The following is a 26,728-nucleotide window of genomic DNA, read 5'->3' as shown; positions in this document are numbered from 1 at the left end:
ATTTTGTTATAAAGTTTATGAATAGTATGCGGATTAATTTTAAACATGTTTTTTTAGGATTAAAAAATTAAAAACTAACAAGTGGACAAAATTCACTTAATAAATGAATTTATATGGTTTGTGATTTTTTCATCAAAACATACGGGTAGATGGATATCATTATCAGGTTGGATTATTTTGATCATAGTCCGTTCAAGTTCTAATAATTTTTAGATTATTTATTCAATAATTTTTAAATTTGGGTTATTTTTTAAATCCAAGTAAATTTAACACACATCAATTCAGGTCCAAGTCAGTTTGAATTTATATTAATTTAAATAAAATAGTATAAGTTATTAATTATTTATAATTAAATCATTAAACTTAGGAAGTAATTATTCTTGCTCAAAGTATAGGCCGAAGCCCAAACAATTGTCTCTGGTTTGCTCCATATACATGCCCAACCCAGGCCCCCAAAAAATAGCGGCAACCCCTTCACAAAACTAAAACCCTAATATAAAATCTTAACTTCCCACCTTAGAAAGTTTTCGGGTTTGGTTCTCTTTGTAGCGCTGTTTGAAAAAGAAGATGACTCCATCGATAGAACAACTGACCCCAGAGACTACGAGCAATCAAGCATTCAACGCCAAGAAACAGGACAAGAAGAAGAATAAGAAGAACAAATTACCAAAAGCGGAAGATCAAATTGAAGAAAATGTTAAGCAGAGTCACCAAGAGAACGAGGAAATTCAACTAAAAAAGAGCAAGAAAGACAAGAAAAAGCGAAAGAAAGAAAAGGAAAACAACGAAGGTGAATCCGAGGAAGTGAATCACGATGAAAGCGATGAGGAGTCTAAGAAGGAAAAGAAGAAGAAGAAGCACAAAAAGCAGAAGAAAGAGGAAGAAAATGGGGATTCTATTGAAACTGCAAATGGCAAAGAAGACTCGGTTCAATTTGATGACAAGGAGAAGGTGGTAGTGAGTGGAAAAAACGCTGAAGAAGCGAAATATGCGCCGTTGAAATCATTTTCTAATTCTAAGTTACCAAAAAATGTTTTGGATTGCTGCAAGGGTTTTTCTAGCCCATCTCCTATTCAAGCTCACGCCTGGCCCTTTTTATTGGATGGTCGTGATTTTATTGGAATTGCAAAAACTGGATCAGGTACTCTCTCTCTTTTTTTTTAAATTAGTACTTCGTAACTTTTTGACGTGATTAAGGTTTCAGTGCTTTTCTGGGTTTATTTTATTTTATTTTATTTTTTTTGCGGGGAATTGTCATGTTATGTTGAATGTATGTTTATTTGTTTTATTGTGGGATCAGGCAAGACTTTGGCATTTGGCGTACCTGCAATGATGCATGTATTGAACCAGCGAAATGGTAAATCCTCAAGAGGGAAGAATCCGCTTTGCCTCGTACTTTCTCCTACAAGAGAGTTGGCTGAACAAGTATGAATCTGTTTGACTTGGTGTTGCATTAGCAATTTTGCTTTTATTATATACGCAGAAATTTCATTTTCGGAGGTGTGATGATAGTACATAATACCTATTAAGGTTTCTTTCCTTAGAGTTTAACCCGTCCTTTGGCTTCATTGGTGGCAGATATTTAACGTTTTGTGTAATGCTGGGCAAGCATGTGATGTCAAATCCGTTTGTTTGTATGGAGGAACAGCTAAAGGACCTCAGATTTCTTCTTTAAAGTCTGGTGTTGTAAGTTATTTTACATCAGTTTTATATTCTATTAGCCATGTTGCAATGTGACTCTGCTAGTGAAATAGGTTTGAATATGGATACTTTGAATTTGCTGGTATCATGATTTCAAAAGGTTTGGACTGTGTGGTTAGCAATTAGATGCTTTATTGTGATTGTTAAATTAAATTTATTGTTTTTGCTTGATTTGGAAAAATTCATGTTGCTTAGTTTAGGGTTGGTGTTTCTACTTATTTTTGTGTATTAAACTCTTATTTTGGCCTAACAAAAACGGATTTTGCTGTAAATTTAGGATATTGTTATTGGAACACCTGGTCGTTTGAAGGATTTGATGAATATGGAGGTGTGTCAGCTCAATGAGGTATCTTTTGTGGTAAGTGAATCCTCCTTCATAGGCATTACTATCTTGCTTTGCACTGAATCTAGAATTTATTCAGTGATTCCTGTGTCAAATTTATTTATTATCCTAAAGTTGGCTGTTAAATGCTGTTTTATGCATAATTGAATGCGTAAAATAATTGGGACCAGTTCAATTTCTTTGCTGTAGTTCTATTCGTGTTTAAATTGCTTCTGTTAGAGCTCTTTGTTTTAGCTTGATACATCTTTTATATAACCGATTTCTTGAATAGATGGATTATGCATGTACTAAGGAAAAAAGTGGTTTGATTTTCTCTAGGTTCTAGATGAAGCTGATCGAATGCTTGACATGGGATTTGAAGAGGATGTTCGCTTTATATTGGGAAAGACTTGTTCTGGTATGTCTCTTTGTTGGTACATTGGAATTTTAAACTCCTAGAAGACGCTTAGATTAAAGCTTTTACTGATGCTTATGAGGAAACGCCACTAACCATAGATAACTTAAGGTTCAATCAAGCTAAAAAATATTGTTCTGTATCTTGGTAGAATAATGCATGAGCAATTAGGTTGGAAATCCTCATGTTGCTTTTAACTTTTGCAGCTCGTCAGATGGTAATGTTCAGTGCTACATGGCCTGCAGCGGTTCATCGGTTAGCTCAGGAGTACATGGACCCTAATCCTGTTAAGGTAATTATCTGAATGCTTGATGGTGTTGTCATAGTTTCCTATATATTTGAGAAAGTAATAAGTTTGTTTTCAGGTTGTGATTGGCTCAGAAGATTTAGCTGCCAACCATGATGTTATGCAGATAGTTGAGGTCTGATTTTATTTAACCGGTTAAACTGTCTTTCATATTAACTTATTTTGTATATATATAAATGCTTTTATTAACAGTTTGTTTTCTTATGTAGGTTTTAGATGATCATGCACGTTATGAGCGATTGACTGCTTTGCTCAAGAAATACCATGAATCTCAGAGGTAGTTGATCTGACATCTATTGTTGAAACAATTTTCTCTTTGATCCTTCCATTTGTAGATTGCTCTGATATGACTGTGAATTTGTTTTCGCTTTAGATAATTCTGTATGAAAAAGTATTGTAGTCGATAAATAGATTAAAAACTGATATCAAAGAAAAGGAGGGGAAACCAAGAAAATACAGGAGCAAACATAAGTTTTCCTTAAATATTCATCATATTAACCATCCAAGAAATGCATATGATTTCTAGTAGATTATGAATATTGATTATATAATAGGATTAATATTACTTTTTACCACGTTGGAATTAGCCTTGTAGGATAGTAAGCCCATATTGTTTCAATTACTTTAAGTTGACTAGGCATGTATATCCTGTTATTCTATTGTCTTTATTCTTCTATTTAATTTTACTTCTAGTGGTTTTACATCCTGTTGAGTGTTGACATTGAGGTTTGCATTTCATTCAGGAATAGAGTGTTGGTATTTGTCTTGTACCAGGCAGAAGCTGATCGAATTGAAAATATGCTTAAGAGAAGGTAAGGTTTACTGGCCTTGTCTTATTTTAAATAAATAAGTTCGTAATTTCTCTTCATTGGCTAAATTGAATGGGCAGCATTTAAAATTTGCACTCTGTATGTGTGTGTTCTCTAACATTTTAATTGGGCTTCATTTAAATAAATAAGTTTGCAGATCCTTTCATTCCTTAGATTTAAAATGGTTCTTGAAATTTGATGCTATTATCAGTTTCACTTAGTTGTTGACTTTGAATTAAGCACCTGAGCTATTTAAAACATGCGATAGTGCTAATCAATCTAATTTGATGATGTTAGTTTAACAAGGCATTGAGATGGTCACTTGATATTCATGTGATTGCGAGTTATGCAACTAAATATATCATCTAGAATTGCTTGATGGCTCAAGTTGTTATGAGTTTAAAAGTTCAAAATCAGTTGTGGATACTTAATTGTATTAGAATTTAAGTACTTTTTATTGGTTCAATCTGCAAAGAATCAATACTACCAATTTTAATTACCCTTTTATTTTGACTTAATATTAATTTTTTGTTTTATTTTTTTTCTAGTGGCTGGAATGTTGTTTCTATACATGGTCGCAAAGCGCAAAATGAACGCACTAAGGCACTATCATTATTTAAGAAAGGAAGCTGTCCTTTGATGGTATATTCCTGCAAATTATATATTTTCTTTTTAATTTATTGTTACAAGTTTCTGCTGAAAGCCTATGTGCATCATCTGTGGGATCTCTAGATTGCAGTACTACTAATGGAAACACACTTGGGGGTCATGTCTAGTTTACCCAGTATTACCTTCTTCTTTTTTTTATTGTTGGTTTTGAATGATGTTGTTTGCAAAATTTGATTGGTAAAACTTGATTTCTTCCTCTGGGCACATGTACTCATGCGATTAATGTTAAACAATGAATATTAGAAATTCTATAGGTGTAATGAGTTAGCTAGTTTTAACTTTTTATACTTATTAACACCGTGTGTTACAGGTAGCTACAGATGTGGCTGCTAGAGGATTGGATATTCCAGATGTTGAAGTAGTGATCAATTATAGTTTTCCTCTCACTACAGAGGATTATGTACACCGGATAGGGAGGACTGGAAGAGCTGGTAGGAAGGGTGTTGCTCACACATTCTTTACACAGCAAAATAAGGTAAATTAAATACAACTCTATTTTACGTTCTTAAATCTAACAAGTTGGTATGACAAAGGATATTAGTGAATGGAACATGTTTCAATTTTATTTCTTTCAAGTAGTGACAAGCTTATGGCAGGGACTTGCTGGAGAACTGGTAAATGTTCTAAAAGAAGCTGGGCAGGTTGTACCACCTGCATTATTGAAATTTGGAACTCATGTAAAGAAAAAGGTTTGTATTTTATGTTCCTCTTTTTCCATTGTAGCATGTATCCCTGTATACGTTTGCATTAAAGTTTGTGGTTGATGGTATATCTCATGTCATCTTGTTTACCTATGTCATTATAGGAGTCCAAGCTATATGGGGCTCACTTCAAGGAAATAGCTGCTGATGCTCCAAAGGCTAAAAAAATAACATTTGATGACTCGGATGATGAAAACTGACTCACATGGCCTGCAGTAAAATATGTAGAATTGGTTAATAGAAACTGGTACACACTATTTTTAATTTTATGATTTTCCACCATATTTATTTCCTTTTTTTTTTAACCAGTTTTGTTAAAGCATCAATTGATCTTGAATATTCATCATTCTGTTGTTAGTATAAAACCTAGATTTGCTTATTTTCATTGATTTATACTCATTTGGCAGTAAAGTGCGCACTTACTGCCCGTTATGGTTTAACTACTACTTAGAGACTGCCTGGAAACTCTAAAAAGAGAAGACACGGGCGACAAAACAAAATGATTATTGTCATATGAGCCAAGTTTACTTTTCTTGTCTTGGTCAAATTAGGAAAATTTGAAGCTTTTTGCTCATGTTTGCTCATTTCATTCGATTAGAAAAAATGACACGTTTCCTCAAATTCCAAATCCTAGTCATAGCCTTTGTTGGTCTGTATTATTAACGATCATTTTATTGCCCAAGAAAGTTGACATACTATAATGAGGCAATCGTCATAACTTTTATGGCATAGTCAAAGAGGAATTTTTCCTGGTAATTTGGTGACTAGGAAAATAAATTTTGATTTGTGATTAGTGGATAACTTACTGCCCAAGTAAAGAGTTTGAATTATGTTTTATCTACAATCTATTCAACCGCTAATGAAGCTACTTCTGAGAGTTAACTACCACCAACTTTCTCATTTGTTAACTTTATTCTTTTTCTCGAGCGTAGTCTTAATCGTAGATACGCACATATCTTCCACTCCCTTTTGCTGATTTGGTTTATAATTTTACAATTTTAAAGTTGCTATTAATTGGACTAAAAGAAAATGATTAAAATTAATTATATTAACAAATAATTATTTGGTATGAAAATTTTAACTTCACTTCTGTTATAGAGGAGGAATATTTTTATATAATTGGACGAAATAAAAAGGAGAAGTTGATTATGTCCTGTGGGGTTTGCATTGAGAAAGTAGTGAAAAGTAATGAATTCAGTAACCGTTTTAGGTAACTAGTAAAACTTCCTAAATAGTGATAGTTTTCTCGTTTGTCTTTTAATATCAATATATTAAATGATTATCCTCGTATTAATAATTTCAATCAAAATTAATTATAATTCAAGCTAATTAATATAACTCAACATGCTGATTACTTTACACAATTTCTATAAGGTGATCACGAGGCAATTGTGATAACATTTCTAGCCAGTCAAGGAAATTTTGCTGGTCACTAGATTCTAAAGGACCGCGTAGGAATGGCCAAGAAATTAAGTTTAATTCGTAATTAGTAGATACTCATAGAAACTCTTATTGCCCAAGTGAAGAGGTGATTATTAATTTTAAAATTGAAAATCAGAATTTAATTTACCCCACGTATAGCATTCAAAAACATGTCTATAAGTGCAATAAATATTAAGGTAGTGTTTAGAAAGCTATTTAATCATTAAATTTTGATGTAATTGTTTGTAATTACGTACGGATGACATGTTTGGATAACCATTGTAATTAGTGAGTCCTATTGAATGGAGTGTAATTAGAGCATCTAGTTACACTTTTCAATTATTAAGGGGAGGATGAAATTTAGAGTAATTACATCCAAATCTAATTTTTAAAACATATATAAGTGTTTGGGATGGGTACGATAAAAAATTTCTTATATCATAATTTTTAGAAATTTATATTATTTAATTCTTAAAAAAATCTAAAGTTATAGTAAAAAAGTTTATCATAAAAAATATTGTAAGGTTTTTTATAATTAAAGTTACAACTTCCAAAATGGTGGTAGTTTACTCGTTTTTCTCTTTTAATCACGACTATGAATTTTAAAGATATCCTATAAGATTTTATTATAATAAGATTTTAACTTAGACATTATCCCGTAAGTAAAACTAATACTTTTCATTATCAATATATCTAATAATTAACTTTATATTAGTTCCAATTAGAATTAATTATAAGTATTCAATTCAAGCTAATTAATATAATTAGTTTACACAATTTCCATAAGGTGATAACATTTCTGGCCAGTCGAGGAAAATTTGCTGGTCATTAGATTCTAGAGGACGGCGTAGGAATGACCAAGAAATTAACGCTTAATTTGTAATTAGTGAATATTCATGAGAACTCTTATTGCCTAAAGAGGTGATTCATTTAGATGATATGATTTTGTGCTTAGCTTGAATTTCTCTGACTAGAATAATCTTTTGATTTTTTTTGTTAATTATATTTGTATATCGGATACTCATCAACCTCAATGTGTTGTGTAATGATGAGAAATGTGGAATTAATGGATTGTCGACAATTTAACTAATTAAGAATGTTCATTGTGGCTACAACATTGACTTGATTAATTAGAGTTCTATGAAACCCTCCTTGAAAATGCTAAAGGTGTGACAAATCAATGTGAAGCTTTTTGATTTATCAGTGGAGTTACTATCTATGAGAAATGTGAGTTGCACGTCAAACTTTATGGGAAAAGTGATGATGCAAATTGGGCAATCAAATTAATAAATGCTATCAACGAGGTATATCTTAAATATTATCTAGTGTTTTACATTACGACTTACCATTGGTTTTGCAAAGACACAAGGATCCCTTTAGCAGCAAAATGATTAAAATCTTGCACTTTTAATTCTTCAAAGCCCTACCCAAATATACCTAAACATACTTAAAACTTACCAGAGGACATATTCATCCAATTAACCTATCTAAATATTGAAACATTGCCAAATAATAACTTTCAATGCATCATTAGTAAACCAACCATTTAAATTCAAACTTACAAAATCAAATATAATTAACTAGTAATTAAGGGATAAAATTAAGCCAAAATAACATTATAAATCACTTACAATAAGTGTGAAGACAAAAGAACATATACTAAACAAAATTTTCGAAAAGTGAATAAATTAATGAAACATAAAGAAAGGGTGAAGACAAAACTTCAAACAATTCAATAAATATTAATGTATACAATATTTTAGATTGATATGTTAGAGATGTCAGATCGATTAAAAATTTTATGTACATGACAAGTACAATTATATCAATAGATTAAACGGTTAAATATTAAAATATTAATCGTGAGAGAGTGTAAGTGGATCCCCTTAAATAGTTAATTTAATTCAGACTAATAAACTAATCAGAATAAATTTGAATAACTTATGGTGGGACTTGAATTTGACAATAACAAATACCAAAGAAAAAAAATTAGAGAATAGAATAAATTAAAGAACTACAGAATAGCGGTTGAAAGAAGAAAGATGTTAGATTGACATGGGACTTTTAGAGGATGTTGGCTTTATATTGAGAAAAACGTGTTCACGTATGTTTCTTTGTTGATGCATTGGGCTTTTAAACTCCTAGAAGATGCTTAGCTTGAAGCTTTACTTCATGCTTGAACTTTTAGGGTTGATTGATTATCTAATAGATTATGAATATTGATAATGACTCTTGATTATCTAATTTTTTTGGTCATCTTAATATGTGTTTGCATTCAAGTTTGTGGTTCGTGGTATATCTCATGTCATCTTGTTTGCCTAGGTTGGATATGAGCTCAGCTCTCCCTCTCCCTCTCTTTCTCTCCCTCTCCCTCTCTCTCTCTCTCTCTCTCTATTAAATTGAATAATTAATTCAATTGATTAATCAAAATAAATTTATAAAAGAAATCACACAATTATCTTTGGTGAAACTTCAAAAAAATAAAAGAATATAATTAATAAAAAATGCATTAGATAAGAAAAAAAAACTAATAATTAGAGTGAAGATTTGGAAGTTATATAGAAAATAAATGAAAAATATCCACATGTATACGATAAAAGTGTTAGAAATACATACATAGTTTGTGTAAGACAACACATTTGATATTATATAAATATACCAACCAATCACATTTCCTCACAACATATAAACACATAAAAGTAATGACATTGATAAATGCAAGTGTATGCATGAACTACGAAGGTTGGGCATCCATGCGTATTTTTGTCCCAGCTTGCTTCACCTCCCACACACCACTTGCATCGCAAGGGCAGAACGTGATTTGAGGGCAATTCACTTTCTCCAACAACTTCAGTTCAGGGAATTGCTTTTGAACTTGTTTCCAGTCCATCTTTATATTAATCAAGTATTTCAAACGTAAAATCTCCACGTTCCACTTCTCGTGTCTGTTAGCCACAGGAATATGACTCACTTCTCCACCTCTAAAGTAGAGACGCTTTAGGCGAGTCAGAGTCTTGGGGACCAACCACTTTGGTGGTTCTTTGTCTGGGTAACAGCGGATATCCAGTTTCTCTAGCTTCAACTCACTTTGCAAAACTGGTTTTGGGGACCGACCACCTTGGTCTTTGTTGTTTGCGTGTACATTGGATTGCACTACCGCACCACTTTTCTGCTTCTTGGCATTATCCCCATTCTTGTCCTGGCCTGCTTTAGCTGTCGTAGCGGCCACAGCCACATTGCCTTTTTCAGGTACTGACTTTGAAGACCCCAAAAATGGTAATTTCAAATATTTCTCAAGTACCTTTGCTGTGGGCCCTAATTTTGACGCTTCACTTGTTTTGTTCTTGTCTTCCGGGTGTATTGCTTTGTCGAGGGACTTCTTTGTTCCACCAGCTCCCCACGCTATTTTCAATTTGGTAAGCGACTTAAACTCAGAGAAATACTTTATTGATTCCTCTTCTTTTATTGAGAATTTGACATTGTGGATGCTAATGCTGAGTTTCTCCAGTTCAGACAACGTTGTCAAGTGGGTGAGAGTGCATGGGCTATTGGAGCTAATTACGAAACCCTTGAGGACTTTGAGTTTTGAGAGCTTTGAGAGATCTGTGGGGATCCAGTCCAACAAATAGCACTCAGATAAATCCAAGTAAGAGAGCATCTTGAGTAAACCAACCTCCTTGGGAAGCTCCTCCAGGGTGTGACAAGCTTTTAGATCTAAGATCCTCAAGTTCTGGAGCATGCCAATAGAATCAGGGAGCTTCTTGATCCCGGAGATCCCATGAAGGCTAAAAAACCTTAGCTTGTTCATATTCTTCAACCCTTTTAAAAAATCCACGTCTTCCACCTCCATATGCCGCTCAGCTGTGCGCTCCCACCTTCCTAAATAAAGGACCTTTATGTTTTTCATCTTAGAAAATAGCTCCTCCGGTAGTTCGGGAAATTGCTTGCTCACATTGAACAACGTTTGCAGATTTTCCAGATAAATTATTCTCCTAGTCTCCAGCTTTCCTCTCGTCTTCTCCATTTCTTTTCGTTCTTGCTCCTCTAATTTCTGATTCTGCTTCTTTTTCTCTTTCGTCATGGTATCTGCCTCTGCCTGCTTCTTAGCCTTCCATTGCTGTGCCTGTTTACATGCCTTTGTAAATGCACGAGCATTCTTGGTGAAGAACACTTCTTGTCGTTCTTGCTCCTCTAATTCCTGATCCTGCTTCTTTTTCTCTTCCGTCATTGTACCTGCCTCTGCCTGCTTCTTATCGTTCCCTTGCTGTGCCTGTTCACGTGCCTTTTTAAATGCAAGAACATCCTTGGACCACCAAGAAGGTCCTTCAGATTTCACCAAGCATATCTTTTTGCTTTTGAAAAACTCCATGTTGGGGTATCCCTTAGAGTCGTAATAAAAGAAGTTGGCCTGCTTAGCAAGCCTAACGATGAGACAACGAACAATGGGGTGCATCTTATAGCAGCTACCCTTGGACCCGCTTCTCTTATAAACAGGCTGGATGAATCCAGGCTCCACAAATTCGTCAAGAATTTCATTCACCGTTTTCGTATCAGATTCCGATGTCAGCCTTAGCCTTTCCCCTTCCCACCAAAACCGTAGAAGCCTCTCGGAAACCTCCGCATTCTCCGGAAAAATCGCGAAACACAGCAAACACAATTTCTCCCTTATACCTAGAGTTTCGTAACGGTGTTGAAACTCTTTGAAGAAAGACCCTTTCTCGAATATCCCATCCGCTTGGTACGGACTGGGCAGCTTGCTCGCTTCTTCTCTGGAAGTCGTGGCTAACAAACGGCGCGCTTCGGTGGAGGAAGAAGTTTGATGTAGCAACGGGAGTTGGGCTTTGACTTTGGTCATGTTGCTTCTCAGCACTTTGAGATTGTCTTTGGTCGTTTCCCACTCCACGTTGTCTGGGTTTGCGTTGAGGTCGCCAAGGATGTCATCAACGTTTTTTTCAATGGTTACTAGGGGATCAGAAAGATTGGTTTCGTACACTTGCAATTTCTTGAATTCGTCAATCAAATATTTGAGCTCGTTGCAGGCTTTATCGAGATCAGATGTCTCGTCCTTGGGCATTGGATCCCCAGCTCCCGTAGCAGGGGAAGACAATTTAGGAGCCTTGTGGGCCGCTGCCTTTAGATCTTCATACCTGCGGTTTAGACTCACAATGACTTTCCCCATGGGTACCTGATCATTTTGCGGCAAACGAGAACCATCTTTAGAATTCAAAGACATGATTCATCTTCTTCTAAATTCTCGCGGATCACGAGCTTATCGTATTTTCTTTCTCTCTTTACTATAATATTTGAAAAAATAATAAAATTTTGAAAAATAAAATAAATATATTTGTTTCTTTTACTATCTTGTAATAAAATATCCTAGGTGAATGATATAACCTTAAATAAACATGTTTGGTAGAAAATATTTTTATGAAATAAATAAAGAAATTAAAAAAATAAAACAATAAGAATAGAAAACTAGTAAGTGATATGCAATCAACATTACTCAACTTTGCAGGCTTCATCCAGCTGGAGCTTATCAGACGTGCCGGTGTTGGACTTTGAATCTCCATTTGCCGCATCGTGATTGGCAGCCTCGGAACTTGTGGGCAAGAGGCTTAAATTCTCACTCGTTTTTGCCATGGATAAGGGATGGTTGAAAAGAATTGATTGATGAAATTCAAGAATAGTGTGTGAATGAGATGATGTTGAAAATGGAACAAAGGTTCTGTGCTAGTTTTAAAGTCTCGTTTCCAAACCTTCACGTAAGGTAACAAAAATATTCATTACGTCATTCTTTCTATTATCATCCTAAAAAGCCAATAGCTTCTTCAGTTTGTAAAGGTTTAGAAGAATAAATTAAACGTGGTTTATCATATATTCTTTTAAAAACAATTTTGATTATTAAATTTAAAACCATTCAAAAACATGCTTCTTTTTAACTTTTATTACAATAAATATTAACCTACTTAATCATTAGATTTGGGTGTAATTACATATAAATAACATGTTTAGATAACCATTGTAATTGGTGAGACCCATTGAGTTGAGCATAATTAGAGCATCCAATTACACTTTTCAATTATTAAGGAGAGAATAAGAATTACACCCAAATCTAATTTTAAAAATTTACTTTTATGGGTAAACTATCAAAATAGTCACTTTTGTTTGACTCAGGTTACATTTTAGTCACTTATGTTTGAAATGTTACGTTTTAGTCACTTACGTTATCGTGTTGTAACATTTTAGTCACTAAGTCGTTAATTGTCGACAATGGTGTAACGGTAAGTTGATGTGGCACGTTAAATCATCATTTCAAATGAAAATTTTAGGTTAAATTCTACAATTGGTTCCTATATTTTTTCATTTTCAACAATTTAAAAAATTTCTTTTATGTTCTTCTAACTTTTTTTTCCATTCTCTTATGATTCTCCCTCTATTTTCCTCCCTTCTTCATTTCTTTTAACATAGTTTTTTTATACTTTCCATTTGTAACTAGTCCACAAGCTCGCCTCACTCGAAAAAATTAAATTGTTTAAAAAATAAAACATATAAAAACTACGTTGAAAGAAATGGAGAAGGGAGAAAAACAAAAGGAGAAGCATAAGAGAATGGAAAAGAAAGAAAGTTAAAAAAACATAAAAGAAAAAAATTAAATTACTCCAAACAAAAAAATATGGGGACCGATTGTATAAATTAACCTAGAATTTTTGTTTGAAATGATAATTTAATGTGCCACATCAGTTTACCGTTACACCGTTAACAGAAACTAACGGCTCAGTGATTAAAATGTTACAACGTGATAACATAAGTGACTAAAATGTAACATGAGTCAAACAAAAGTGACTATTTTAGTAGTTTACCCTACTTTTATACAAGTTATAAAATTTATATTATAAGTATGATCATGTATGAGTGCTTAGGATAGTTATGGTGAAAAAAATTATATCATAAATTCTAGAAAACTATATTATTTTATGGTCAAAAAGTTTATTATAAAAAATATTATAAGATTTTTTATAATTAAAGCTACAAATTATTTGGACCATAAACCCAAATATTTTAAGTTTGATGCTAATTATACAAAATACAAAAAGTCTTCTTGGGCTATGATGATACCATTTGAGAGAATGGTGCCAGACACAATCACTATAAATAGCTTAAAAACTCTTTAATTTGAGACATTTAAGGTTTCGAAATGTGGTTTATAAGACATTTAGGGCACGTTTGGTTCGCTGTATTGGATTAGAGGCGTATTGGATTAGAGGTGTATTAGGATTAGAGGTGTATTGGATTAGAGGTGTAATAGCTAATCCACTGTTTGGTTGAATGTAATGGAATAGAGGCGTAATAGTAATCTTGTGTTTGGTTGAATGGAATAGAGGTGTAATAGCATAATAGAAAAAACTAAAATGACTAGAATACCCTTAGCAGAAATTTGTTTTGGTAAATGATTATTGTTATTGTTATTTAAATTATAATAAGATTTTTATTATCAATAATAAATAATTTAATCATATTTAAACATAATTATTATTAAATATATTTTAATTAAAATATATAATTTAATAAAATTCTTAATAATTAATATTCTTATATTAATTTACTGAAATCATAATATATGATACTGTAAAATATAAATTAACATAATTATTATTAAATATATTTTAATTAAAATATATAATTTAATGAAATTCTTAATTAGATAATATTCTTATATTAATTTACTGAAATCATAATATATGATACTGTAAAATATAAATTAACATAATTATTATTAAATATATTTTAATTAAAATATATAATTTAATGAAATTCTTAATTGGATAATATTCTTATATTAATTTACTGAAATCATAATATATGATACTGTAAAATATAAATGAACATAATTATTATTAAATATATTTTAATTAAACTATATAATTTAAAAAAAATTCTTAATAATTAATATTCTTATATTAATTTACTCAAATCATAATATATGATACTGTAAAATATAAATTAACATAATTATTATTAAATATATTTTAATTAAACTATATAATTTAATGAAATTCTTAATAATTAATATTCTTATATTAATTTACTCAAATCATAATATATGATACTGTAAAATATAAATTAACATAATTATTATTAAATATATTTTAATTAAACTATATAATTTAATGAAATTCTTAATAATTAATATTCTTATATTAATTTACTCAAATCATAATATATGATACTGTAAAATATAAATTAACATAATTATTATTAAATATATTTTAATTAAACTATATAATTTAAAAAAATTCTTAATAATTAATATTCTTATATTAATTTACTCAAATCATAATATATGATACTGTAAAATATAAATTAACATAATTATTATTAAATATATTTTAATTAAACTATATAATTTAAAAAATTTCTTAATAATTAATGTTCTTATATTAATTTACTCAAATCATAATATATGATACTGTAAAATATAAATTAACATAATTATTATTAAATGTATTTTAATTAAACTATATAATTTAAAAAAATTCTTAATAATTAATATTCTTATATTAATTTACTCAAATCATGATATATGATACTGTAAAATATAAATTAACATAATTATTATTAAATATATTTTAATTAAACTATATAATTTAAAAAAATTCTTAATAATTAATGTTCTTATATTAATTTACTCAAATCATAATATATGATACTGTAAAATATAAATTAACATAATTATTATTAAATGTATTTTAATTAAACTATATAATTTAAAAAAATTCTTAATAATTAATATTCTTATATTAATTTACTCAAATCATAATATATGATACTGTAAAATATAAATTAACATAATTATTATTAAATATATAACTTGAAAATTATATTCTGCATAAACATAATTAACTTATACTAAGAAAAAGTTAGATGAAAATGAAATTGTACATCATAATCAATATGTTCAAAAGTTTTACAACATCAAAAAGTTTGAACATTGATATTTAATGGTGAGAAAGAAATCTTCTGACCCATTCCAATCGGGCAACAGAAGGTAAACTGAAGAAAACGATCATTTGAGTTGGATGATCGGGAATTTTACTCAAAGCATCATACCGCTGATCGTCGGTTAAACCTTCAATTGACCATAAGGCTGAATATAAATTTGAAGCTTTCTCTTCCATCTTTTCTTCAGACTTCTGCTGAACTACCACCTCGGAGGCCATAGTCCTACTGATTTGATCGCCAACGGCCTGGATTTTTTCCCCCAACAAGGTGGCAGCCTCCTCAAATGAAGCATACACATTATCACGAGCATCATATTTCTTTTTTCTCTTGTTTGAAGATGAGGAACCCCCTTGATCTCTATCTCCTCGCGGATCCATACCGGAAACATCCATGTCGTCTAAAGAGACGTCAGCTTCGCAGTCATAGAATGTGTTTCTCTCTTCATTCATATCTGTAGTACGATCATCCTCAGCATGTATTTCTTCAAGAACATCAGCAGCTGTTTGAGCGTCTTTCCCAGTCGCCCGATCTCTTGCGTATATGGCAGTAAGCTGGTTGTAGTAAGGGAAAGAACGATGTCTGAACTGAGAGGCTTCTTTGTGACTCTAAAAAAATGAGGAAATCATATTAGTTATAAGTTTTGTAAAAAAACAAATAAATACTTGAAATACATTTTACCTTTACATAGGATTCCCAAACTCCATCTTCAGCAACAACGAGCTGCCTATGCTCGTCCCAACCAAAACCACTGTTGTTTTGGCCATTAAGCATGTCGTAGACGACTGACCATTCCCTTTTTAGGCACCTAATCCGAGATTCAATATTTGGTTTCGCCTTCAACATTGCTCTTGGTAAAGCCTTTTCTAGCATTTTCTCTAGCTCGTTCAAATAACCGGCTTTGAACCCGGTATCAGCATTAAATGTTCCTACATTGTGCAAATCCACCATGCAAGAAACCAAGGTTGCATCCTCCTCTGGAACCCATTTTCTTTTGCTTCCTCGAGAAGCTTGAGAAGAAGCACCCGTTGGTGGAACACCTGACATATTGTTCTTAAAAAAAAAAAAACAAATTAACATTATTTACTATTTTGAATATCATTTAATTGTTGGGTGAACAGTTTATAATATTATATCGGTAGTTCAATACTAAATTTAAATTTATAACACATGCTTAATGAAAAGATAATTACATTATAATTCAACAAAGTTTCATAAAGTTTCATAAAGACCACCAAAGTTTCACAAAGTTTATACATAAAAAAACATCAACAAATCAATTCAAACTGAATTTGTCCCTAAACCTAACTAATTTCTAGATGCTTGCCATTCATCGAACATTTGGTTGGCTAGTTCCATCCTCCAAGTTGCCCAAGCATCCGATGGATGAATATTTGTGATATTCGGTTCATCGTCATCCACCACATTAGTAGGTAATCCTTCTCCCACCTCCGCTTCAATGGGATCAATACTCATATGGGTTCGAATAAAATTATGGAGCAAACAACATGCAATAATAATTCTATTGTGCACCCTTACAGGATAAAACGATGGACTCCTAAGTATTCCCCATCTAAGTTTTAATAAGCCAAAGCATCTTTCAATGACATTACGTGCTGAGGCATGTTTCATATTAAAAAACTCTTGCGGAGAACTTGGCTGATAACCCTGACGCCACTCGTTCAGATGATATTGCTGTCCTCTAAATGGTGCAAGAAATCCCTCACAATTTGTGTATCCAGCATCAACTAGATAATAACAACCTATAAAATAATTTTTTAAAAAATGATTAATTCAGCAAACAAAGTTTGATCTTAATGAGTAATTCAAATTCCTCTAAGTATACACTGTACCATGAGGAACTTTAAGTCCATGTCTTCTACTGATGGCATCTCGGAGCACCCGTCCATCGGCAACTGAACCTTCCCAACCAGGAAGAACATAAACAAATTGCATATTAGGTGTACAAACACCTAGCATATTTGTTGCTATGTCACCTTTTCGGGTTCGATATCTAGGTTTATCAGCTGTTGGCACCCTAATCTTTATGTGGGTTCCATCAAGAGCACCTAAGCAATTCTATATCACATGATATAAAACCTTGTGTTAGAATACTAATTTAAATCTAAGTCAACTAAATGTTGTACAAGCTATATCTAAAACTCAGTCTACTACCTTAAACCATTTCCACCTTGTGTCAGAAGAGTCGGCTGTAATTGGCTCCGGCTTTTTAAATAAGACATCTTGTAAGCGTATGACAGCATCTAAAACACTATGAAATGCTCTGCTTACAGTTTCCCCGGACCTTCTAAAGTGATGCTTGATAACTCGATTTTTCAGGTGATGGGAGATGATATGTAAAAACATTGCTACTCGCTCATCAACAAGCATGAACCTTGACGACTTCAATCCCCCTATCGATTCTAACATCTCACATAGTTTACAAAAGGCAGTTCTATTCATCCTAACTTGTTCAATACAAGTCTCGTCACTAGCATATACAAGCCTCAAATCATAATCCCGTTTTGCATAAAAATCTAAGGTGTAGGACCTAATCCTTGGTTGATAAGTCTGTAGGCTAAGGCTGGCACCCATTCTAAACAAGAACCAAATCGCAATTCTACAGATTTCCAACCATAATGTCAAAGCAAGACCAATTCTTTTACGCCTCACACTTTGTGCAATTAAAGGCAGACGAGCCATTACTGCAACATATTAAAATTATAACACACACTATCAATGAATTGAAGTTGCAATTACACATTATAAAATAAAAATAAACAATACAAATTTAGAACACACGAAGCAAAATAGTTGATACTAAATGATATCGTTGCAACTTTAATTTCATTTCTTTATGAATCACCCAAACAATAAAGAAATTATAAAGCATGTATAATTGACCTAAAATTAATTGTTGGTGTATGTATAATTGACCTAAAATTACTTGTTGGTTTAATGTTATTGTCCCTAAAAAACATTGCTGGTGTATGTATAATTGTTGGTTTAATGTTATTTACCCTAAAAAACATTGTTGGTGTATGTATAATCTTTTAATTTTACGTATATTTTAGATATATATGATAATTTTTATTAATTAATATAAAAATATAATTCTCTCCACATAAAATTATATCAACATTAATACTTAACAAACAGGTTTCATGTTTATTATTAATTTCAAATTATTAATATTAAAGATAAAAATTATAATAATTATATCAACATTAATACTTAACAAACAGGTTTCATGTTTATTATTAATTTCAAATTATTAATATTAAAGATAAAAATTATAATAATTACAATTATATTTATGTTATTAATAATGTTCTCATTATTAGTATCATAATATTTATAATTTAATTAAACATCGAATTTATAATAAATTACCTGTACTATTTTAAATAATAACAACCTTTGCCGCATGAAGAATTTTTTTTTGATAGATTAGGTCACAAGCCCCATTTTTGGTTTAATTATTCTTTCGTCTCTATATTTTTTACACATTTAAATTTTAATTTATTTATTTATAATTTTAAAAATTTAATCCTTTTACTTTGTTAAATTGGATTAAGTGACAATTTTAACTTAAAATTGCTCTCATGACAAATATTATACAAGTAATAAACTAGGTAAGCAAATCTTAAGATTGTTAAATATGAATAAAAATAATAATCGGATGGATTATTTATTTTTTAAACTCGTTAAATTATTTGACTAAAAATAGTAATCGATAAATAATTTAAATACCAATGTAAAAAAAATTAGAGACAAAAGTGTACGAAATTAATATGGTTTGAGCGATAGTGACGTAAACCATAATAAAAAGAGAGCAATTAATCACATTAAATTAGCTTACTTTGGTCGGTGAAATGTCATATAAAGAAAGATATAATTATAATTTAGCTTTGGTAAATAGATTACAAACTTTCACCCTAAAACATCATGAAGGGCATGAAAAGTGATGCTTGAAAGGTAAGGTATTTTAATGAAATTAATTACTTGCTTTTACAAGTTTTTTCAATAACATCAGCATTTTTTTGAAAGCAAATGAGGAAAGCCTATTTTGAATGCTATTTGAAACTGAAAGTAATTACTTGCTTGTTTTAATGGCTGACTTTTTCCTTTGTATTATCATGGCCTATGTTCAAAACACATGCTCTTCAAATCCTATACTCGTCCCAATCAAGAACAAATCAAAATTTTCCAGCAGACAAGGTCCAAAAGAACTAAAATAACAAATTCTATTGACTAACAAATCAAGAACAAGGTCCAGCAGACTAAAATAACATTTCATCTTCCACAACAGTTTCATCTTATACTCACTAACAAACTAAAATAACATTTTCCAGCAGACTATCAAAACAATGTCCAGAACAAACCAACAAAATCTTGTGATATTACTAGCAGAAAATACATAATTATGTTTAATAAATGATCCAAACACAATGTACTTTGATAAGTTCAAAACCAACAATAGAACTTAATGACTGTAACAAGTTGATAAAAGGTAGTTGTAGGGAATTTTGCAAAAATATTATTGCTTTTTAAAAAGTTCCGATGAAACATTAGAAGTTTGACTATAGAATTCAGAACTTTGGACCTACAATTAAACATAAACATATAGATAGCTTGGTTAGAAGAAAAAAATCATATTACACTGATTGGAAAATCCAACTCATCATTGCTTTTCTGTTTATCAAAGGCTGAAAATATCAAATTTTATTCGTAATTTACAACAAAGTAGTTATATACATATGACTCAAATTCATATTTTGCCCAAATTCATAGATTAAAACACAAAAAGAAAATAGAAATTCTTACTCATATCAAACATCCTATTCAATCAATAACAAGCTGTCAAATTCCAAAATGTTTAATATCTTAAAAAAATCATATTTCTGTTCATCCTAATTAACTATTTAGAAAAAATGGAATACATGAAAGACCTCTAAGTACTAGTATCAGTATCTTCACCCCTAAACCCCAAAGCCAGACTACACAAATTGCATCTAACAGCTTCTAGTTTCACTGATCTGCACTCAGCATGAAATTCAATATTCTTAACATTATAAATTGTTTTGAACATTCGTTATCATCTAACATTTTCATCTTACCTATTTTTGCTATTTTCAGATGACCAAATTACAACAGAACAAACAAACAAAAGAGGATTTGAGGCACTATTATTGTCTGAATGAGTCGGGAGTAATTTAGTTAGATGAATGATAATTTAATTTAATTCAATAAAGATTTGGAAACTTTTGTTCAACATCAAAAAGTTTCACAAAATAAAACCAGACTACGACAAAATTTATGGGCAAAAGTAGAGATAATATTGTTACTAAACAGACACAAGAAAAATAGCTAAAATACAATATTACACAAGCACAAAAGCATATCAAAATCAATATAACACCACTTATTTTTAAAATGTCAAAACTTATAATAAATACATGACACCTTAAACATGATTATGACACAGAAAACAAATGAACAAGCCTTGGATACACAAATTGCAAATTCTAACACTAAATTATTTCATCGGACATCTTTGAGCCTTATGTTTTTTCCATTACACACCTTACAAGTGTTTTAGTGATTGCAATAAGTTGATGGATTGAAATAACTTGGTGATGAGCTTTTTAATTCTAGATCAATGACATAATCTCTGTTCATTGGGAAGGTCATCTATTTTGACTCAAGGAAGGAGGGGTATATGCAATTTAACTCTAAAGACAATCTCTTCCAACAAGGATGAATAATGGATATTGCTTTAAGGTTCTATTAGGGTTTTCTGTTGTACGGATATATTTAGAAGCTCAATTTATCTCATGGATTTATGGTCTATACCTATAATCACTTGCATATCAAGTTTTAAGCCTTTCCTCAGTATTGACGCTCTTTCAGTTCCCCACCTTCTTATAACCACTAATACTCTCTTTAGTCTCTACCACCAGAATTTCTCAATACAATTTCCATTTACTTTGACTCCCATTTTCCGTCTCTTTCTTTTCCTTATAGAGCATCAAGAGTGAGCAAGATGCAAAAGGCAAATCAAATTGACAAAACTTGAGCAGCATTCTTACCTATTTTTGCTACTTTCAGAGGACCAAAAGAACTCAATGATCTTACCTATTTTTGCTACTCAGTTCAGGCACTTAAACAAACAAACATTGGAAGAAATCTCATTCGCGGTTTTGAAGATCAGAAAAGGACTCGAAAATTACAACAGAACAAACAGAAATCGAAGATTAGCAGAGAAGAGAGAACAACTTCGAACGGCATGCATTTCTTAAGCCTAACCAACAACAGAAAACACATTTCAATTCAACATGCAATACAAACAGAATAAAATTGGCTAAAACTAACCTATTAGCAAATCGGGGCACAATGAAGAACCTGAAAAAAGCAAAAGGGGAAACCGATTAGATAAAAACAATAGATCATATTTACCTCGAAAGTATTGGTTTTCATCTACAATAGCAAAGGATATTAATCTATCGGGAAACATAGACTAACCGATGACGCAAATCGGCAGAAACTGTGAGCAAATCGGCCGAAATAGAAAAGAAAATAATCGGGGGAGCAAATCGGCAGAAAAGGGAAGAAAATAATACTGGGAAAAAGCAATGAAACAAGGAAGCAATTCGGATGAAGGTGGGAAACGGAAGAGAAACAGAGGGGATCGGTTAGGGGTAAAAGAGGGAAGGTTTAGGGTAGGGTCATCTAATCTGAGAATAAGGGGGGAGTAGAAATCGGTGTTTTTCACCGATTAGGGAAGTAAGGGGATAGACGCGTATTAGCAATACGCTCAACCAAACGGCGTCTTAGATTGGTATTAGGTGGGCCCCACCGATTAGGGGTGTATTGGCTTAGCCAATACACCAAACCAAACAAGCTCTTGTTGTTCTAAAAAAAATTTCTCATATCACCTTAAGGCTTGTTTAGTAGTGCTTAAAAAAATAATTTTGGCTCCAAAAGCATTTTTGGAAGAAAAGTTATACTAAATAAGCTATTTTTATTGAAATTTTTGGCTTTTTAAAAGGGAGAAGTTAAAATTTTTAAATTTTCTCTCCCAAAAGCACTTCTGAAGCTTAATTACTTTTTCAACCCTCCAATAATATATTACTTTCATTTTTTTTCTTGGTGCTTAATTACAAATGAGTTAGAATCATTAATTAAAAATAAAAAATATTTTTAAAATAAGTAAAAATATATTAATATCTAATTACAAATATGTAATGGTTATCTTTAAATATTTAAAATATAGTTTATATATTTTAATTAAATTTTATAAATAATTAATATTTATTGCTTAAAAATATTTAAAATTTATATTTCATATATTAAAATATTAACAAGTTATAATGAATTTTTTTATATTCTTACTAAAATATAATAATATTAATTAATTTGAATATTATTTAAATGTATATTTGTTACTTGATAATAACATGTCTAAAATTGACATCTTATTTTTCAAAAATACTTTTTGACAGTAATGCTAAACACTCAAATCTTAAATCAAACTTTTCAAAAGTACTTCTCAAAAGCATTTTTCTACAGTATTTTTCAAAATCACTTTTAGAAAGCATTGCTAAACTAGCCCTTAGTATAGTACAAAAAAAAAGGTTAGATCGTACTAGCTTCTTGTATATTTCATAATTTCAATCAAAGGTAGAATTGAGATAACTCATACTTTGAAAACTACATGAAAGAATATATTGATAATCATAATGATACAAATTCAAATTTAGATGATGATGATGAACTCGACCAATGATTAACAAAAGATGATAATGAGCATATGTTAAACATTAAAGAGTGAATAACACAACAAATATGTACTAGAACAATTAGATAAAATTGTATATGATGTTTATTTTTCTTATGTTTTAGTAATCATATTATCAACTACTTTTTTGGACTAACATAATATATATGATGATTTGATTTTAACTTTTGTTACTTGTTTAAAATTTTTATCATACTAATAATTTTTATAGTAATTAATATTTTTAAAAATATAAATTATTTAACTGTATAATTATAATTTGTATGGTCAAACATGAGAGTAAATTACGATATAATTACACTGTGTTAGCCAAATATGTCTAGGGAATTATAATTCTTTGTAATTACATGAGAATATAATTATTACCCTAATAATTGTGCTTTCATTAAATTATTCTATGTGGTCCAAGTATACCTTAAAACAAAATTTGAGGGAAAGGAATAAATTAAGGATACATAGAGAAAGAGTAAAGATATGTTAAAAGAATAAAGATGTTGGCTTGACATGGGATTTGAAGACCATGTTTGCAAAGAAAGTTCGAATAAGAAGAAATTGTTATAGAAAGGAATTTTGTAACATCTCATATTCAGTTTGATCGATAGATTTAAGTTATAGGATGTCATAATCATTGTCAGAGCAATTACGATAAATTATATTTAAATATTTATTTTTTATAACTAATTACGTGATGAGTGAAAAAAAGAAATATTGAAACAAATGATAAACTTTAATGTTCAAATAAATAGATGAGAATTGAATATGATTATGGAATTGAAATGTTGATTTGAAAGTGAATTGAATTAATATGTATTTTAGTTATTAATTATATGAATTTGATTATATGTTTTGAACTCACATTACTAATGTTGGATTTTGCCATGTCTAGCTAAATATATCAACTTGTGATAGCTTTTGTATTAATTGAAAAGATAAGGTAAGTTTATAATAATTCATATTATATTATTTTTATATTTTATGTAATTTATAGCATATTAAAAAAAATAAAAACTTATATGGTATATATAATATTATTTTAATGTAAATGTTAAAATAATATTAAGATGATTATATAAAAAATTTAATAAATATAAAAAAATAAAAATTTATTTAATATTAAATTAAAATGAAATAAATATTTTTAAAAAAATTAAAAAATAATATGAACGGGCCTAAAATGAATTTGAATTATTTTTTTGCAAATATAAGTGAACTTAGAGAAACCTAAAATATATTAATATTATATTTAGATCTGATTTGATTCATGAAAATATTAATTCAACTTAAAATCATTTTAGGAAAAAAAAAACTGCAATATCCAGCTAGATAGGTGTGGTTTGGGACAAATGCTTGTTGCCTGCCTCTCTGTTGTCAACTACACTCTTACGATAGATTCTGTCCACTCCAAATGTCTTTTTCTTTTCTCTCCATTATCACCCTTTTCTCTACTGATTCTCATGTTTCTAGTTAAATATTATTTATTACACTAACAAAAGCAAATGGTAAGAAAAAAAAGAAAGAAAACGAGAATCTAATCTTATCAGACACAAAAAACACCCATTACGCAAAGCAAGCTTAAACTAAAGCCAACCCTAACCTAAAGTTGCCCCACTCTTATCATCTTCTCTGTCCTTTTATGCTTGTCTCTTCACAGAACCTGTAACGTCATCACCATTTGTTATTGCAGCATATAACTCTGGTTCCCAGTTGACTTTTTTTTATTTTTGGCTTTCAACGGATCTAAGATCTGAGGACCCTTTTGTCTGAAATAGAGTTTCCCATATCTGGGAAATAGACAACAACATGGTTGGTCTTTTTCCTAGATTTTCTGTTGGCAAAGCTGGTCATCGACGATCCCAGAGTGCTCTTGTAAGAAAATCTAAATCATTATTTTTTATTTCTTCTTTTGTGTCTTGTTTTGCATTAATCTTGTGATCTGTCTGATTCTTTAGTTGTTATACTTGCTTGAATGTTTCCTTAATGTGCTTTTGACCATTTTTTTATACGAATTAGTCCTTTAGTTGCCTTGGTTTTGGGATTTATTTCATAAAAATCACCAAGCTAAACCCAGATCTCCTAATTAATAATCTGTTTTATTTCATAGAATCTGCTTTTGGATTGTTTTGGCTCTTTCGCCATTTAATTCAATGCCTGTTAGGCTAATGTTGCTTCTATTTTCTTTTGCTTGATTCTTTTCGATTAAATAAAAAAATTATTAAAAATTATGTAATAACTTAAAATTTCATAAATTTTAGGCTGAGGCAACTTCCAACCCCTTTAATGTCGTACCTGGATTTTAGTTTGAGTAACATGACTAATGAATTGCCTCACTTGTGGTTCAGGTGGAAGGGGAAGTGGTGCCTCCAATTTCGGATGTTGCAACAGTAGCAGCGGCCACTGCTGCCCCTACTACTGCTCATGGAATCGAAGTAGCCGTGGAGTTTAAACCGGTAGAACATCCAATTGAACCTTTGGACAACGACCAGCCGATTCAATGCCCATTGCCTGAGCCTTCAATTCTAAATGTAAGCTCCGGAGACTTGTCTTGTTGGCTTGAGTACCTATTAGTATAGTTGGCCATGATTATGTGATAATCTCACCATATAAGTTCACTATTCTATAAACCAAACTACCCTAGAGGATTTTGTATTAAAAATTGTATTTTGTCTTCTTTACTTAAAAAATAAATAAATTAGTTTTTGAATATTAGATCAAAGAACAAAGCAGTTATTTTTGTTAAACATTCCATTCATTTTGACTGTTTAAAATCGGCGTAGTTAATAATATAACTAGACAATTATATATGGTACAGTTTTTAACAGAATGATCATTTTACTATTTAATTTAACATATAAAGATTAATAAAGAGAGTAAAATACAATCAAGACTCTTAATATAATAGCTTCCATATTACTTGCACCCATGGATATATGCTTTGCATTACATATATAATATATTGTCGTGATTAGGACGGAAGAATATGGAAGGAGCGTGTATCAGCTAGCGTACGGAGGAGAGCCGACTTGCCGGTTATGCAAGATGGAGGCACCCTTCAATCTCAATCCGAATCCGAAGCTACTGTCGGAACCAAACCTCGGCCGACCTCAAATCGTATGATCTTACCGTCTCTAAGTGCTCCGGAACATAATTTACTAAAGCTCCTTGAAGAGTGTACTGCATCTAGGATCTAAAAGCATGCTGCTACAATGCTACTTCAACTTCATTGGAATAATTTGCATGTCATCTATAAACATCAAACTATATATATACATCATGGAAACGTTACCCACTGTATATCTAATAAATCACGTCTAAATTTAAATCCTTCTTTTCATTTCTACTTAAATTTAATTTTAACTATTTTATGTCTATAAAAAAATTAAATTATAATTTTTTTTAGAATAAAATGTAATTGTCCAACTAAATGACATACATAAAGCATAACGATGAAAATTTTGCATATCATTAATTATTTTGATTGGCTCGTAATCATTAATTATTTTTATAAAAATAAAAATAAACATTTTCATGGTAGTGAAAGAAAAACTTGCTATACATTATCATGCTGAATGAAATTTTAGTGCAAT

General features: G+C 30.7%; 3 protein-coding genes across 3 annotated transcripts; 2 read left to right on the top strand and 1 right to left on the bottom strand.

Moving 5' to 3' along the window:
• Positions 1 to 467: 467 nt before the first annotated feature.
• On the top strand, positions 468 to 5,303 carry LOC107938593 (DEAD-box ATP-dependent RNA helicase 5). Its single transcript, XM_016871810.2, has 13 exons — positions 468 to 1,141; positions 1,301 to 1,425; positions 1,579 to 1,686; positions 1,979 to 2,059; positions 2,363 to 2,441; positions 2,645 to 2,730; positions 2,804 to 2,860; positions 2,955 to 3,022; positions 3,489 to 3,557; positions 4,103 to 4,196; positions 4,534 to 4,698; positions 4,820 to 4,912; positions 5,029 to 5,303. The coding sequence occupies exons 1-13, from the start codon at positions 568 to 570 to the stop codon at positions 5,122 to 5,124; spliced, it is 1,695 nt and encodes a 564-aa protein (XP_016727299.1). The 5' UTR covers positions 468 to 567; the 3' UTR covers positions 5,125 to 5,303.
• A 3,632-nt stretch (positions 5,304 to 8,935) lies between these two features.
• Positions 8,936 to 12,183, bottom strand: LOC107938553 (uncharacterized). Its single transcript, XM_016871753.2, has 2 exons — positions 11,855 to 12,183; positions 8,936 to 11,531 (listed from the first exon to the last, which is right to left on the bottom strand). Exons 1-2 carry the CDS (start codon positions 11,984 to 11,986, stop codon positions 9,081 to 9,083), a joined length of 2,583 nt encoding a protein of 860 aa, XP_016727242.1. The 5' UTR covers positions 11,987 to 12,183; the 3' UTR covers positions 8,936 to 9,080.
• A 12,233-nt stretch (positions 12,184 to 24,416) lies between these two features.
• Positions 24,417 to 26,463, top strand: LOC107938548 (uncharacterized). The gene is made up of 3 exons (XM_016871744.2): positions 24,417 to 25,010; positions 25,484 to 25,666; positions 26,111 to 26,463. The coding sequence occupies exons 1-3, from the start codon at positions 24,945 to 24,947 to the stop codon at positions 26,330 to 26,332; spliced, it is 471 nt and encodes a 156-aa protein (XP_016727233.1). The 5' UTR covers positions 24,417 to 24,944; the 3' UTR covers positions 26,333 to 26,463.
• The last annotated feature ends 265 nt before the right edge of the window (positions 26,464 to 26,728 follow it).

Source organism: Gossypium hirsutum, chromosome D03 (genome assembly GCF_007990345.1).
Source record: "Gossypium hirsutum isolate 1008001.06 chromosome D03, Gossypium_hirsutum_v2.1, whole genome shotgun sequence".
Classification (NCBI taxonomy): Eukaryota; Viridiplantae; Streptophyta; class Magnoliopsida; order Malvales; family Malvaceae; genus Gossypium; species Gossypium hirsutum.
This window is presented reverse-complemented; position numbering and strand designations above follow the sequence as displayed.